Genomic DNA, 15,058 nt, shown 5'->3' with positions numbered 1-15,058 from the left:
AGATTCAAGTTGTGAGATTCAAAAATCACAAATGCTCTTGAGACAAATTCAGGCAAAGAAGTGTTTTTATTAATTTCATATTCTGCAGAATAGGTGCCTCTCCTCCGACACCACACCTTCAATTCCGTCTAGAATTTGTGTCATAAACCCTTGAAAAATCCCAGGGACTGATGATATGCCAAATGGGAGCCTATTGAACTGAAACAATCCCAAATGCGTGTTGATAGTCAGCTTGGATTTAGATTCTCCCTAAACTAATCTAATCTAAAACAAAGCAAATGAAAGCCGTTGAGCCATTGGCAACAGAATGTCCTCCTTTAACCAGACGGATTCTCCTTCGTCAAGGAGTTGAATAATTTGTGGCTCTACGACACCACCCTACGGAAATTGACTGCCGTGTTTGCTACCATCATCGACACTTCAAACGTTGTTTGCTGGCCAAAGCATCAAGGGATAATCCCATTTGATCGTATGGCACAATAGAAATGCAACTGATATCCCAGTTCAAGTAGAACCAAACCTTAGCTCAGCCAATTCATTCTTGCAGGACGGATCTTGCTCTCTGCGCTCCTGCTGTGTTGATTGTTGCATGCTTTCCAGTTCTTCCTTTTCCTGCAAAATGAAAATAGTGCTCAATCTTTATATACACATGAATGCAAAACAAGATTACAACATATCTTTGCTGTGTTCATCTTGGAATCTTTTAAATTAAAAAATAAATAAATACACAGATATTTAGTCATCATATGCATCCTGAGGAACAAGTCTCACCAATGAGCAATGTCATGGCTTCATCTTTAGTACCTTGAGATTTAGTATCCTGCTCAATTTATTAATTGTTGCAAGGGCTTGTTTCCGTGAATGTCATTAGTACTCTGAAAGTGCTCTTTTAAAAAGTCCCTTTGTTTAAGGGTTCTTTAAGGGACTTTGTTTAAGCTGTCCTTGTGCAACTATCCATTGCTCTTTAAAGATGGATTTCTCATTCTCAAGGTTTAATTTGCTGTTGCTTTTGCAACAACTCCTTCAACTGATTATCCTTCAAAGACAGGATCTGGTTTAGCTCCTCCCTGTACTGAACCAACTGTGCTTTTAGCAGCGCGTTGTCAGAATTAAGGTCATCCATCTGAAGCTGTTGGGAGATATGCTGCCAATGTGATCATCGGTGCACTGGCGGCAGGTCAACCATCAATGGCGTAGTTGTTGACATCAGAAGCATTGGAGAAGTCTAACAGCTTAACTATTGCTCAGTTTACATCTTCACTTGCTGTACTTTGGCCAGAAGGTATAAAACACGCGAATGTTCTTCTGTTTGTGACAAAAGTTTTTTCCCCTCATAAATAATAGTATCCTAAATATTAATAGAAACGTTTACTTCCTTGCACATGAATTCACAATATATTTGTACCAAGGAACAACAAAGTTGCTGTATTAACAACCCTTTAAATTTCCCAAATGTAGTTACTTGGTATCAAGCTAAAATGAATTCACCAATGCTCTACTAATTAACGCTCTACTAAGCGTAAAATGTTGAGTGAACTCAAGCATTAAATTTCCACCGATATATAAAATCAAAGTTTAAATTGAAAGTGTCAGACTGAGCACATACCATAAGCTTTTGGCCAGCTGTGGCCTGCGTTGTCCATCCTTGACCCTGTCCTTGTATCTGAAGATCCCCCACTTCCTCCTCTAGCTCCTGCAGTTCTGAGATCAAATCTGGATCAGAACAGAACCAGTCCTCAATCAGTTTTGTGCCACAGGAAGACACGTCGTTCAGAAAGACAGCATGAACACAGACACAATATGGACTGATTGGACCCTGGTGACCGTCGCTACCTTGTGGCTTCCCCAAGTTAAGATGTTAGTTTCTGACTGGGCTAAAACACCTTGCAGCTGGCTTTAAATTTTAAAAGCTTGCAGTAACAAAGCTAAATTAACATCACTGGTATCACAGAGACAACTGTATAGATATAATTTCAGTATTTTTTCAGGAGAGGCAGATTTGTAATTTAACCTGCAAATCCATTAATAAACTGAGTGAAGCCTGGGTCGTGGCCATTTGGACAAAATGGTAAGTGTTCTACATTTGCAATTACCAATGTAAATATAGGGGAAAAAATAAATCCTTTCGCATTGAAAAATTATAAGGAAGTTTGGTTCATTTTACTTACATCAGATAATGGATGGAATAAACTATGGGTTAAAACAGTGTTCCCTTTCATTACTAAATAGTCCAAAGAGTTGTACAGCACAGAAACATGTCCTTTTCCATCCAATGTGTCTGTGCCGACTATCATGCCATCTAGTTTAACCCCACTTGCCCGTGTTAAATAAACCTCCTAGTCTTTCAGTGAAACTTGCATATTCATAAAAACTCACTCTAAAGTATGTAATAGGAAATTTAACTGCGTGTTTAATGCAGAGCTAAATGTTATAAAATGATTAGATTACTGAATTAACTAAAGAATTCAATGAAAGTATATTTTAGTTGGGGTTTAAAACAATTTTGGAAAATGAGCAGTAACTTTAACTGGATTCTACTAATCATTTTAGTCATTACTAGGGCATTCATTTCATCAGGTCCCACATGGTAGGCAAGTGCAGAAGATTTGGGCACATGTAATGCAAGGTGGGCTAGCCAGTTGGATCTAAATAGGAGGCAGTGATGGAAGGATGTTTTTCTGATGGGAAATCTGTGATTATTGTGGTACCACAGGGATCACAGCTGAGATTTCCGTTGCCCGAGCGAGGAGCTTTGCCCAAGGTCATAGCAGGATATAGATGAGATGGAAAGTTGGCTGGAGCACAGACAGATAGAATTTGGGAAGTAAAAATGGTTGTAGGACAGGTCAGGGCACTGATGAATGTTGATGAATAGAGACTTAGAGGTCCAAGTCCAAAGTTCTCAAAATTTAGCAGGGCAACAGACTGGTGAAGAAAGCATATGGCATGGTTGCTGTCGTAGGTGTGGGTATGGAATATAATAGCTGGGATGTTTTATTGCAACTTTACAAAACACTAGTTAGGCCACACTTGAAGGGTTGTGTGCAGTTCCTGTCAGCACACTATGTATGAACTGCAGAGGCTGGTTTACAAAAACAGACACAAAGTGCTGGAGTAACGCAGCATCTCCGGTAACATGGGAAGGCGGCGTTTCAGGTTGGGCCTCTTCTACAGTCTGATCAGCGATAGATTTGGAGAAAATGGAGAGAAAATTCACAAGGATGTTGCCTGGATTGGAGAACTTTAGTTATGGGGAGAAACTGGATGGATGGGGCTCTTTTTCCCTGGAGTGAGAAAGTTAAGGAGTGACTGATAGAAGTATGTAAGATTATGTGAGGCAGGGTAGAGAGCCAAAATCTTTTTTCCATGGTAGAGTTCCAAAACAAGAGAACATAAGTTTAAGGTAAGAAGAGGAAGTTGTAAAGGCGATCTGAGGGAAAGTTTATTTCTCTCCCCCGAGAGGGCTTTGGATCTGGAACTTGCTGCCAAAGGAGGCAGAATCAAATGCAATTAAAACATTTTTAAAGTAATTTTAGACAAACACGTAATAGGCAAAGCATAGAAGGAGACATTTATAATGCAGGCAAATGAGATAAGTGTAGATGGGAAACAAAAATAAGCATGGACATGGTGAGATGAAAGGCCATTCCTGTGCTGCACAACTCAGATTCTAAATACATCATCTTACTAGGCAAAATATTTTGAACCATCTGTTATCATCATAAACTAATTACGGAAACAATTCAGCATTGCTGTCAGTAATTATAAGAGCCATGAGAGGCTTAAGGGTGTAAAAGAACCAAGGACTAAACGATTCACAAATAAAAGAAAGCTTGTCGCAGCTAACAAGCAACATTTGTTCTGAACAAATGGATGGAACAAGGGGAGAAAATTCAGCCCAAACAAATTTTCAGGGTACAGAATTCACTACAGGTATTGTGCAATGGTAAAGGTTGCATAGGAAGGTGGGAATGATCAATGGCAAATCATATTCCACAGGAATTGCACATCGACACTTCTGAGCAGGGTATGTTCTAGAGTCACAGCACAATTTAGCTAGTGAAGTGCCTTTGTCTCGACTGAAATATGGACAACAGATCCCAAAATAGAGGTGCACTCAACTTTCAAGTCATCAAGATCAAATCAAGTCATTCACTTCTTAAATATTTTAAGTTAAAACAAAGTAAACGGTATGGTTCGTTTAAGACAGAACCAGAGAGCACCACAATTTACCTTCTTTTTTTTCTTCAACTTGATTCATCTTTAATTCCATCACAGTCCACTCATTGTTGTCATGGCTCGTTGTTGGTTTATAATCCGTTTCTTGCCACTTCACCAGTTCCTCTGCAGATTCAGATTCACTTATCTACAGACACATTACACATAAAGCAACATCATCCACTCACCTAACTGGCCAATTAGATGCTTGATGCCATAAGAAACAGAAACGCTTCGGCATGATACAAGAGTAATGATTCTCTATGTTTGCCTCCGGGACATATTTAATTAACAAAATAGCAAACTGATTTGAAGTTTAGAGTTATTCGGCAAGACGACCAGAGGTGGAATAAGCATTAAAAACGGAACATCATGGTGAAAAATATAGTTTTAAAAAGTTTACCATTTTTTATTCTCTTCTGGAAATGATGATTTCAGTGATTTTCAGATTTAAGTAAAATTATTTTAATTGTCTTTAAGATAAATGGACCTATGGGCAATGAAGCACTGACTTGTTCCTATTAATGTACACCTTCAAGACATATTGTTACGTCATTAGAATTGCAAGTTGTAGATTTGGATAATTGGAAACTTTTATTACGTTAAAAAATCAGCCCTTGAGCCTTATTCATTCTATCACATGATCATGTCTGATTTGATCTGTGATCTAAACATTTACCTAATCCCCATAACCCTCAACTTCCCACAGTGTAAAATTCTAGCTGGCTAACCCTTGAATATACTGAATGGTTTCTCCACCCACAGCTCTGGAGGGTAAAGAACTCAAAAGATTCTCAACCATTAGAGGAGAAATGTCAAGTACTTTGGATCCGTCTTCACTGAGGAGGATACAAGCAACCTTCCTGATGTACTAGTGGCCAGAGGATCTCTGGTGACGGAGGAACTGAAGGTAATCCACATTAGGCAGGAAATGGTGTTGGGTAGATTCCCGGGGCCTGATGGTCTGCATCCCAGGGTACTTAAGAAAGTGGCTCTAGAAATCATGACGAATTGGTGATAATTTTCCAATGTTTTATAGATTCAGGATCAGGTCCTGTAGATTGGAGGGTAGCTAATGTTATCCCTCTTTTTGAGAAAGAGAGACAAAACAGGGAATTATATACCAGTTAGCCTGACATCGGTGGTGGGGAAGATGCTGGAGCCAATTATAAAAGATCAAATAGTGGCACATTTGGATAGCAGTAACAGGATTGGTCCAAGTTAGCATGGATTTACGAAGGGTTTCATGCTAGACTAATCTGTAATTTTTTGAGGCTGTAACTAGGAAAATGAACAAGGGAGAGCCAGTGGATATAGTATACCTGGACTTTCAGAAAACATTTCATATAGGTCCCACATGGGGGATTAGTGGGAAAAATTAGGGTACATGGTATTAGGGCTAGAGTGCTGACATGGATAGAAAATTGGTTGGCAGACAGGTAACAAAGAATAGGGATTAACAGGTCCCTTTCAGAATGGCAGGCAGTGACTAGTTGGGTACTGCAAGACTCTGTGCAGATATTTACAATATACATTAATGATTAAGATGAAGGGAATCAAAGTAACATTAGCAAATTTGTAGATGACACAAAGCTGGGTGGCAGTGTGAACTGTGAGGAGGATGCTTTTCAGGTTGCCGTTATCCACTTTGGTAGCAAAAACAGGAAGGGTGATTACTATCTAAATGATGTCAAGTTGGAAAAAGGAAAAGATCCGGGGGTCCTTGTTCATCAGTCAATGAAAGTAAATATGCAGCAGGCAGTGTAGAAAGCGAATGGCATGTTGGACAACAAGAGGAGTTGAGTACAGGAGCAGAGAGGTCCTTCTGCAGTTGTATAGGGCCCCAGTGAGACCACACCTGGAGTATTATATGCAGGACATTCTTGCTATTGAAGGAGTGCAGCACAGGTTTACAAGGTTAATTCCCAGGATGCCGGGACTGTCATATATTGAGAGAATGGAGCGACTGAGCTTGTTTAGAAGGATGAGAGGGCATCTTATTGAAACAGATAAGATTATTAAAGGCTTGGACACGCTAGAGGCAGGAAACACGTTCCTGATGTTGGGGGATTCCAGAACCAGGTGCCACAGTTTAAGAATAAGGGGTAGGCATTTAGAACGGAGATGAGGAAACACTTTTTCACATAGAGAGTTGTGAATCTGTGGAATTCTCTGCCTCAGAAGCGGTGGTGGCTGGTTCTCTAGATACTTTCAAGAGTGAGCTAGATAGGGCTCTGAAAGATAGCAGAGTCAGGGGATATGGGTAGAAAGCAGGAACGGGCTACTGATTGGGGATGATCAGCCATGATCGCATTGAATGGCGGTGCTGGCTTGAAGGGCCGAATGGCCCACTCCTGCACCTATTGCCTATTGTCTATTGCAGCTTTGAAGCCAATCCTTATCCTGAGGCTATGCCCGTTAGGTCTAGACTAAAGGACGTTCTTTTTGGAAGGAGATGAGGTAACATTTCTTTACCCAGAGGGTGGTGAATCTGTGGAATTCTTTGCCACAGATGGCGGTAGAGGCCAAGTCAGTGGATATTTTTAAGGCACAGATAGATTCTTGATTAGTACAGGGGTCTGAGATTATGAGGGGAAGGTAGGAAAATGGGGTTAGGAGGGAGTAATTGATCAGCCATGATTGAATGGTGGGGTAGACTTGATGGGCCGAATGACCTAATTCTACTATTCCTTATGACTGTATAATATTAATAGGCAAGTCTGGAAATACTCTGTTGCTTCCCCAACCACACCAGCTAATTCAGTAAACTTTCTCCATGTCCAAGGTGTGTGGTAATGCATACAGAAACCATCTGGTGTGGAAGCAAATAGCACCCCTCAGATGCAAGCATCAAGCCAAAAAGTAAGGATGATGATAGAAAAGAGCAAAACAAAAATTTACTTAAATGACCCATTTTAAACAAAAAATCTGAATAAGCAACATAAAATTATTTGTAAAATGCAATGTAATTAATTAATTAGCAGGATACTTGAGACTCTTGAATCTGTGCAGAATGCGCACACTTGGAATTAAGACTGTACGTGGGGGAATTAAATGCATCACAAATTCTCCCAACCGGGGAAGCTGCTCCCTTGGTAACTTGTTCTAAACCTACTTGCATGTTCTGGTATTGCTCTTCATATGTTTCCAATATTTTTTGAAGCTTCTCTGCAAGAAAACACGCATCACCATTTAAATAAAGAGAACGAGGAAGAGTCCCTGACCTGAAACATCACCAATTATTTCTCTACACAGATGGTGCATGTCCCGCTGACTTATTCCAGGTTTATGTGTCTATCTTCAGTTTAAACCAGCAACTGCAGTTCCTTTACACAAGAGAATGAAGGATCTCTAACCAAATAACCCTTCCATTCTCTATCTCCCCATCTCTCCCCCCCCCTAGTCCTCTTGCTAATTTCACCATTTATATTCCTCCATGGGCCCCCCACCCCCAGCCAACAATGGACCATTGTCAGCCTCCACCCCCCCCCCCCCCCCCCCCCCCCCCCCCCCCCCCCACCCCGAGCCATCGATGCGGGCACTGCTTTATTCTGTACCTCCCCATACCTCTAATTTCCCCCTCCCTGACTCTCGGTCTGATGGAGGGTCTTGATCAGAAACTACACCTATTCGTTTCTTCAGAGATGCTGCCTGACCTGCTGACTCGAGCATTTTGTTCTATCTTCGGTGTAAATCAGCATCCCCAGTTCCTTCTTACCCAATGAAAGTCATACTATACACACACCATTTTGTGCCTCGACGTATTGTGGCCAGTTCACTTTTAGGTATAACTGGTCGTCCTCCTCTTCATAATCAATCTCCGCATCTTTGTGCTCCAGCAGAAGCTTCTGAGCAGAAACAAGCTGGGTAGAAATAAGTTTAGTGCCAATTAAAGCCAAGGGATTTCTAATGGTCTGAAATAGCCACCATTCGAATTCTAGATTAAATATTTTGCTTTATGACTGTAAAGGCAGGTAAGACTAGTGTAGATGGGGCATGTTGGTCAATGTGGGTAAGTTGGGCTGAAGGGCCTGTTTCTGAGCTGTATGGCTCTCGAAATAATTTTAGCATGCATTATACTTTTAATGTGCCACTGCTGACAGCTCCATTCTACCACAACTATTTTATGATTGAATTTTCCTGCAGGCTCGCATCTATCCCATGTCACTTACTCTTCAGAAAGGGGTTCTACACGGAATGGAGTGAGCAGTGAAATGTAGGGAAGCACTCCTTCATACAGTTGAGCCCAGATTAAAAATATACAATGCACATAACTAACTATGTAACCAAAAATGTTTTAAATTGCTTCCTACAATGCTTCAACAACTCACGGTATATCAAACCATCAATTTTCCTTTTTTGAAAAGATGAAGTCATTTCATTCCGGGTAAATGGCAAACAGATCAATATTCAGTTAATCGTCATCAGGTGCAAGGGACTTATATTTGGGGTACCTGTACATTGTCCAGCTCCTCTTGGATCTGGCCGATTTTAGACAGGTATGAGGCTTCCATTGACAAAGAACTTTCCTCTGATCTTGCAGCCTCTTGATACAGAAGCGTCACTTGTTCTTTAAGAAAGAGAAAGGAAAAAACGCCCATAATGATCTGATATTTGTTGTAAATAAAGCAATACCTCCACAATTTGCAATTTTTTCCACTGCAGTTAATGGCAATTAGTGAAAATCATATGTTCTACTAATTACCGGCATTTGAAATCATAAAATACCCTTGAAATGCTACAATTCATTAAGCTTGAAGATTGCTCGGGCACAATGGTAATTCCATGCTAGAATATTTTAGGGCAAACCTACTCCCTACCACGAGACGACAGATGTACAAATCTGCGGTAGGACCATTTATGGCCAAAAATATTAACAGGTCAACTTTGAGTAATTACCTTCCAGTTCGTTAATCTTCCATTCGCTGAAATAATTTAAAGAACCAGTTGCCTGTTCTGCAAGGGGTGCACAGAACCTGGCGTGAGGTCTTAAAAGTTGAAGATCTTTGTGAAGTTGTAAACAGCACTGATCTTTCTGTGATGTTTCTTGTGCGTGTTTCTCCCTGATTTTACAGAGCTGAGTGCTGTGTTTACCTTTGAGATTTGTTAATTCAGCTTTATGGGTCGCCCTCAAACCACAGATCTTGATATGGCTGGCGTAATCTTCGGCGTAATACTGGTTGTCCAGGTCCTCATTCTTATCTTCAAGCTTTCTTACATCTTCAACTAACTCCTAAAAAAATTAAAAAGTAGCCAAATTAAACGAAAAAGACTTTCGGGAGCCTGTTCCACTTAGGCGTTTTGTCACCGGTCTGCACTGGCTATAACCTACGGGAACCTTCGACCTCCTGGCAACCCATTAGGACCTATGACACGGGAATTCTCGCTACTCTCCATGTTGAAAAAAGGATCCATAAGGATGCCGCGATGGGTTCTCAGAATGCTGGAACTCCTCACGTCCATGAAGGTGACTTTCCAACAACCACCTGCGAACATGTGACGATCATGTGACGACGGCATAGTCTCCTGCAGTCGCCTAAAAAGTCACCTGTGGGACAGTCCCATTAAGCCTAGAATAATGCAGCTTTCTAAAGTGACATTAAATGAATGAAATGAATAAGCCAAGCAGATAAGCAAGAAAAATTGGAGCTGTCAAAATGGATTTGTCAAGTAGTCATCAAAATTAAAAGTTATCATAAGGTCACGTGATAGAAGCAGAATTAGGCCAATTGGCCAATCAAATCTCCTGCGCCATCCAATCATCTATCTCTTCCTCCTGTTCTACTCCCTTTATCTCTGACACCGTACTAAACATGAATCTATCTATCTCTGCCTTAAAAATATTCACTGACGTCCTACACAGCCTTCTGTGGCAATGAATTCTACAGAATTCTACTGACGCAACACCGGCTGGAGCTCTGCAGACCGCGGCTTCAGCAAATCAGAGCGCTCCCCTCCGGCGAGCCCTGGCGATGACTCACCCGCACCACGCCCGCCGCTGAAGTAATAGAGATGACGCTGTAATAGAAGTAATACGCCTGTAATTAGAGATTCACACAGCAGCAAACAATGATTTCCTTACCATTATCACACAATTCTTCCTTTCCAGCTTTGTCTGCAGTACTTTCACGTGTTCTGTTGTTTCTCGCAGTTCCTCTTCCCTTTCCCAGAGTTTTTTGTTGAAGTCTTCCAGCAACTAAGGAAGTTAACAAGTGATTAAAACCTCCTAACAGTGATAAAAACTGGGCAACATAGTATGGAAATCACACACACACAACATTTGTAATTCAAGTGCGCCAATAGTTAGGTCTTCAATTCTGCCTTGTTATTAAGACATTAAAATTAAAATTATCATTAATGAAATCAGGGGATGAAATCATTAATTTGCATTCAATGGTTCTTATTCAACTGAGTTACTTGTTTTAACATTCTGCAGGAATACCGATTCAGACCATCAGGTCTGTTCTGCCTTTCATTAAGATCATCAATGACCTAATGTATACATTCACCCAGTTTATCATGAATCAATCCCCACTATCTTGAAAATATTCTACGAGCCTGCATTGTCTACACTTTGACAAACATAGTTGCAAACACGCATGCCGTTGTCAGAGAACCAAAAATGCAAATGCATTAAATGGGCAACCGCTTATTTCAGTCTAAAGAAATCCCTCCTAATCTCCTTTAAATCTGAGGCTATGAACTCTACTCCTAGACTCTCCCACCAGTGGATGGGAAAAAGAAGACCAACTAAAATGTTGTGTCCCAGTCGCACAGGAGGCCTGGTCCCATTCCCCAACACAATCGTAGCATTAAGCAGGATCGTTTTTGATCAAATTTAATTACATAGCAGAGAGGAAGTGGTCAAGATGAGAGTTTTAGTAACATATATGGAATAGAATAGATGGAAGATAGATATAATCGGTAGTGACGCTGTTGCATTATAATCAAGAGTTCATGTGTTGTTGGCATCTTAAATAGCAGATGTCTTCTGATCTTGATCAGGGCTCAAAAAAATGGTGGCACAGATCAGCAATGCCAACAACCTGTCATAACCAGAATGGCAATGTTGCAATGAAAAAACGAATGGGAAGATTTATACAAAAGAAAATCTTCACATTTTTTCATATTTACAGATTTATTTCCAATAGGCTCCCTTCAATTTTTATTTCACTGCCAGTTACAACAGAATCCCTTAGCCGGTTGCAGAGATCTTTCCCTGAAATAGACATTCACACAGCAGCAAACAATGATGTCCTTACCGCTAGATCCCGATTATTCCTATTAAGCTTTTTCTGCAACACATCGACAAGTTGCGTCTTTTCCAATAATGCTTCTTCGTTTTCACAGAGTTTTACCTTGAGGTCTTCCAGTAACTGAGAAAGTTAACGTGATTAATACCTCCTAACAATGATAAAAACTGGGCAATATAGAATGGAAATCACACACACGCAACATTTGTAATTCAAGAGCACCAATTCTTCAATTCCACCTTGTTATTAAGATATTAAAATTATCATAATGAAATCACGGGATGAAATTATTAATTTACATTCTATGGTTTAATGGTCCTTTATTGTCACAGGCATGACTTTCTGCTTAAATCATTTGAGTATGACTTTTCAATAACATTTTGTAGCCTATTTTGAAGTACAACCTTCTAAACCAAGTGTGAAGTCATCCTTTATCAATATTCAACTGGAATTGATGTTACCTTAAGGTGTTCATCTCTCACTTGTAGCTGGGTCTCTTTGTCCGGATATTGGTCTATGAGCTGCACTACCAGCTGTCCATACTGAGCCAGCTGCTCAGATAAACCAGCCACCAAATACTTACCTGTAGTAGACCTGCAGCTCAGTGCCTGCAGAATAATTGGTCACTATTAATAACTGCATCATAGTGAATCAGACTTTAGAGAAAACAGTATTGAAATATTCAGTGACTTGAGAAGTGCATTAATATGGAATGCATGAAAGCCAATGCATTTTTTAAACAAACGCGCCGCCGACTGGAACATGCTAGACTCGCCCCACAGGCCTCCCAGGGGACCGAGGTGAAGCCGGATGGCGAGGTCTGCCTTGGCTGAGGGTACCTAAGCAGTGGCGGTGATGGAAGCCTCAGCAGCAATGGCAGCTTCGGCGGTGGCGGGAGCCTCAGCGGCAACGGGAGCCTCAGTGGCAACGGGATCCTCAGCGGCAGTGGGACTACATGATCGACCCACAATCATCGTTCAATAAGAGTGGGGGGAGGGGGCGGGGGGCTAGGGGAAGGCAATGGGGACCGGGCGTGAGGGGACTGCCGTGAAGAACAATGGGACTCCGGCGATAATACAAATACAAGTTTTGTAAATACAATGCAACAACAGGAAATTACAAAAATACTTACCTCTGATGATGCAAGGGACTCTTCAATTCCACAAATGCACCTCCACATGATTGTAATTTAAAGTGGCTGCAAAATAACCAAAATAATAATTAAATAGAATTGGTACAGAGCAGACAAGCAGAGAAGATTAGTTTAACCGGGCATCAGCCGTGGCACGGACATTGTGGGCCAAAGGGCCTGTTCCTGTGCTGTACTGTTCTATGGTCTATGCTCTTGAGTTTACGTTTAGTTTGTTGTCACGTGTACCGAGGTACAGTGTAAAGCTTTTGTTGCGTGCAGACCAGTCAGCAGAAGGACAATACATGTTTGGAATCGACCCATTTACAGCACAAGATAAACCCAGCAAAGTCTGATCAAGGATAGTCCAAGGGTCATCAAAGAGGTAGATAAAAGTTCAGTGTAGCACTTCCTTATCATTGGATTGGCAATTCGCGCAGATTATGTGTCTATAAACTGACTCAAAAGCAAATCCTGCTCTATTCTCAAAATAACTAAAACTCAAAACAATGGAATTTGCACTCATAAGATGAGCAGCACAATGGCGCAGCCGGTAGAGCTACTACCTCACAACACCAGAAACCTTGGTTCAATAATGGACATTGGGTACCGTGGAGTTTGAGTGACTGTGTGGGTTTCCTCCGGGTGTTCCGGTTTCCTCCCACATCCCAAACACATGCAGCTTTTTAGGTTCCGTAAATGGCCTCCATAAAATTGCCACTAATGTGTAGGGAGTGTTTGAAAAAGGGGAAAAACATAGTGTAGCTCTGGGTAATAGAACCCGCGTGATTGACGGGAGGGAGGAGTCACTGAGCACGGGCGGGTGTTCTATTGGCAGTTTTTTTGCTGTAACTATCAGTAACTGTCAGTCTAGCGCCCACACTTGTGGAAGCCATCTTGTAAATTTGGTTCCACTCTCGTTGGCTCGTTGTTTCATTAAAATAAAACAATTCAAGCCAAATTACCGTCTCTGTCTCGCCAAAATAGCCGGTTTTGGGACATAAGACAATAAAACACTCTTGAACCAGTTTGAATGTCGAGACCAACTGGCGCCTGATCAAGGCGATCCTTTGCGTGCTGTTCTGCATCTGCGTGCAGACTGTAAGAGGTCTGCTGACATCGATTACAATCATTCCACTCTAAAATCTTTATTTACCCTTCACCTGTATACTGTGGATGGTTTGATTGCAATCATGTACAGGCTTTCCTTTACCTGCAGCATGCAATTTCAAGCTTTTCATATGACAATGAACAACTAAACTAAAATCGGTGATCGATGGTCACCATAGAATCACTGGTCCAAAGCGTCTGATTCATGTTGTATCTCTAAACTATATTTAAATCGTTTCAAACCAAGAGCTTGTGAAATTCCTTAATTTCTTTGCTTATGTGATGGAAATCACTTGGAAAACATATGTAATTTTGTGCACACAAGTCTCCACTATGAAATGTCCTGAAACATTTGACTTCCCACACTCATACAGATATACAGAAGTGAACATCTTATGTAAATCAGCACTACACAAGGTTAGTGGAAAAGAAAATTACAATACCTGTATCAAGCCAAATGTCACAATAAATTAAACAAATTTGATGATCTTTCCCCAAGAGGACAATTTCCAGATTGAATTTAGCCTTCTGATGACACAAAGAAGGCTATTGTCTACTGCAAGGGGAATTGATTACAAAAGACACGCAGTTTCTGCGGATAGTCGTAACACTTTCCCTGAAAGATCTTTTAAAGGAAAGGTCTCAGAATGTAAAGATGTTAGGAATACCAAGCTGTTCGGGTTAAGTTTGTTCAACTGATAGATTAAATGTGATAAGCTGTGTTCTCTTCTCACTGTTACCACAGTAGATGCAGAAGTGTAAATGTCCCACACTCCCAGTTCAAAAAAAGCTACTGTCCCATCAGGTTGTTGAACTGACCTAACGCTACCACAGCAACGGAACATTACAGACCATCTCTTGGCAACAATGCATTGTTTCATTTTCTGGATTCCATTTTATAGACAATAGACGATGTCATATGCCAATTACCTGAATGGTGCAGGAGCAGGTCATTTGGCCCTTTGAGCCTGCACCGCCATTCACTGTGATCATGGTTGATCATCCACAATCAGTATCCCCTTCCTGCCTTCTCCCCATAGGATAGAATATAGATTATTGGAGGTGTTTCAGTTTGTTCCTGCATCCAAATAATTTAACACATCAAATTCCTTTAGTCCACTGGAAGTAGATCACCAAACTTCAGAGATTTCCTGCTTCTATCGCCATAATCTCCAAGCACTATGTCATTAATCCTAACATCGATTTCTTTCAATTCCTACCTTCCACACATATAGAAACCTAATAGTTTGATTTTTTTTTTAACTCAGCAGAGCTCTTGGAATGAACTTGCACCGTGGGACAGGGCTTTAATTGTGCCCTCCATTGTAGAGATAGAACTGAGCAGCAT

At 40.9% G+C, this 15,058-nt stretch overlaps 1 protein-coding gene across 2 annotated transcripts in view; it reads right to left on the bottom strand.

The window, feature by feature from the left end:
• The window catches only part of LOC129693485 (golgin subfamily A member 6-like protein 2), a 30,207-nt gene that overhangs the window by 1,197 nt on the left and 13,952 nt on the right, over window positions 1–15,058 (bottom strand). The window contains exons 2-12 of one of the 2 annotated variants that reach the window (XM_055630293.1): window positions 12,604–12,669; window positions 11,933–12,079; window positions 11,481–11,594; window positions 10,301–10,414; window positions 9,313–9,451; window positions 8,673–8,788; window positions 7,964–8,081; window positions 7,334–7,386; window positions 4,234–4,366; window positions 1,607–1,713; window positions 521–612 (exon numbers count right to left, since the gene is read on the bottom strand). In XM_055630293.1, the coding sequence (XP_055486268.1) occupies window positions 521–612; window positions 1,607–1,713; window positions 4,234–4,366; window positions 7,334–7,386; window positions 7,964–8,081; window positions 8,673–8,788; window positions 9,313–9,451; window positions 10,301–10,414; window positions 11,481–11,594; window positions 11,933–12,079; window positions 12,604–12,651 (1,181 nt within the window). In that variant the 5' untranslated portion in view covers window positions 12,652–12,669. Of the gene's footprint in view, window positions 1–520; window positions 613–1,606; window positions 1,714–4,233; window positions 4,367–7,333; window positions 7,387–7,963; window positions 8,082–8,672; window positions 8,789–9,312; window positions 9,452–10,300; window positions 10,415–11,480; window positions 11,595–11,932; window positions 12,080–12,603; window positions 12,975–15,058 lie in introns of those variants that run through there. The other variant, XM_055630294.1, reaches the window with a different exon arrangement.

The sequence above is a fragment of the Leucoraja erinacea genome, unplaced genomic scaffold, assembly GCF_028641065.1.
Source record: "Leucoraja erinacea ecotype New England unplaced genomic scaffold, Leri_hhj_1 Leri_310S, whole genome shotgun sequence".
NCBI classification, from domain to species: domain Eukaryota; kingdom Metazoa; phylum Chordata; class Chondrichthyes; order Rajiformes; family Rajidae; genus Leucoraja; species Leucoraja erinaceus.
This window is presented reverse-complemented; position numbering and strand designations above follow the sequence as displayed.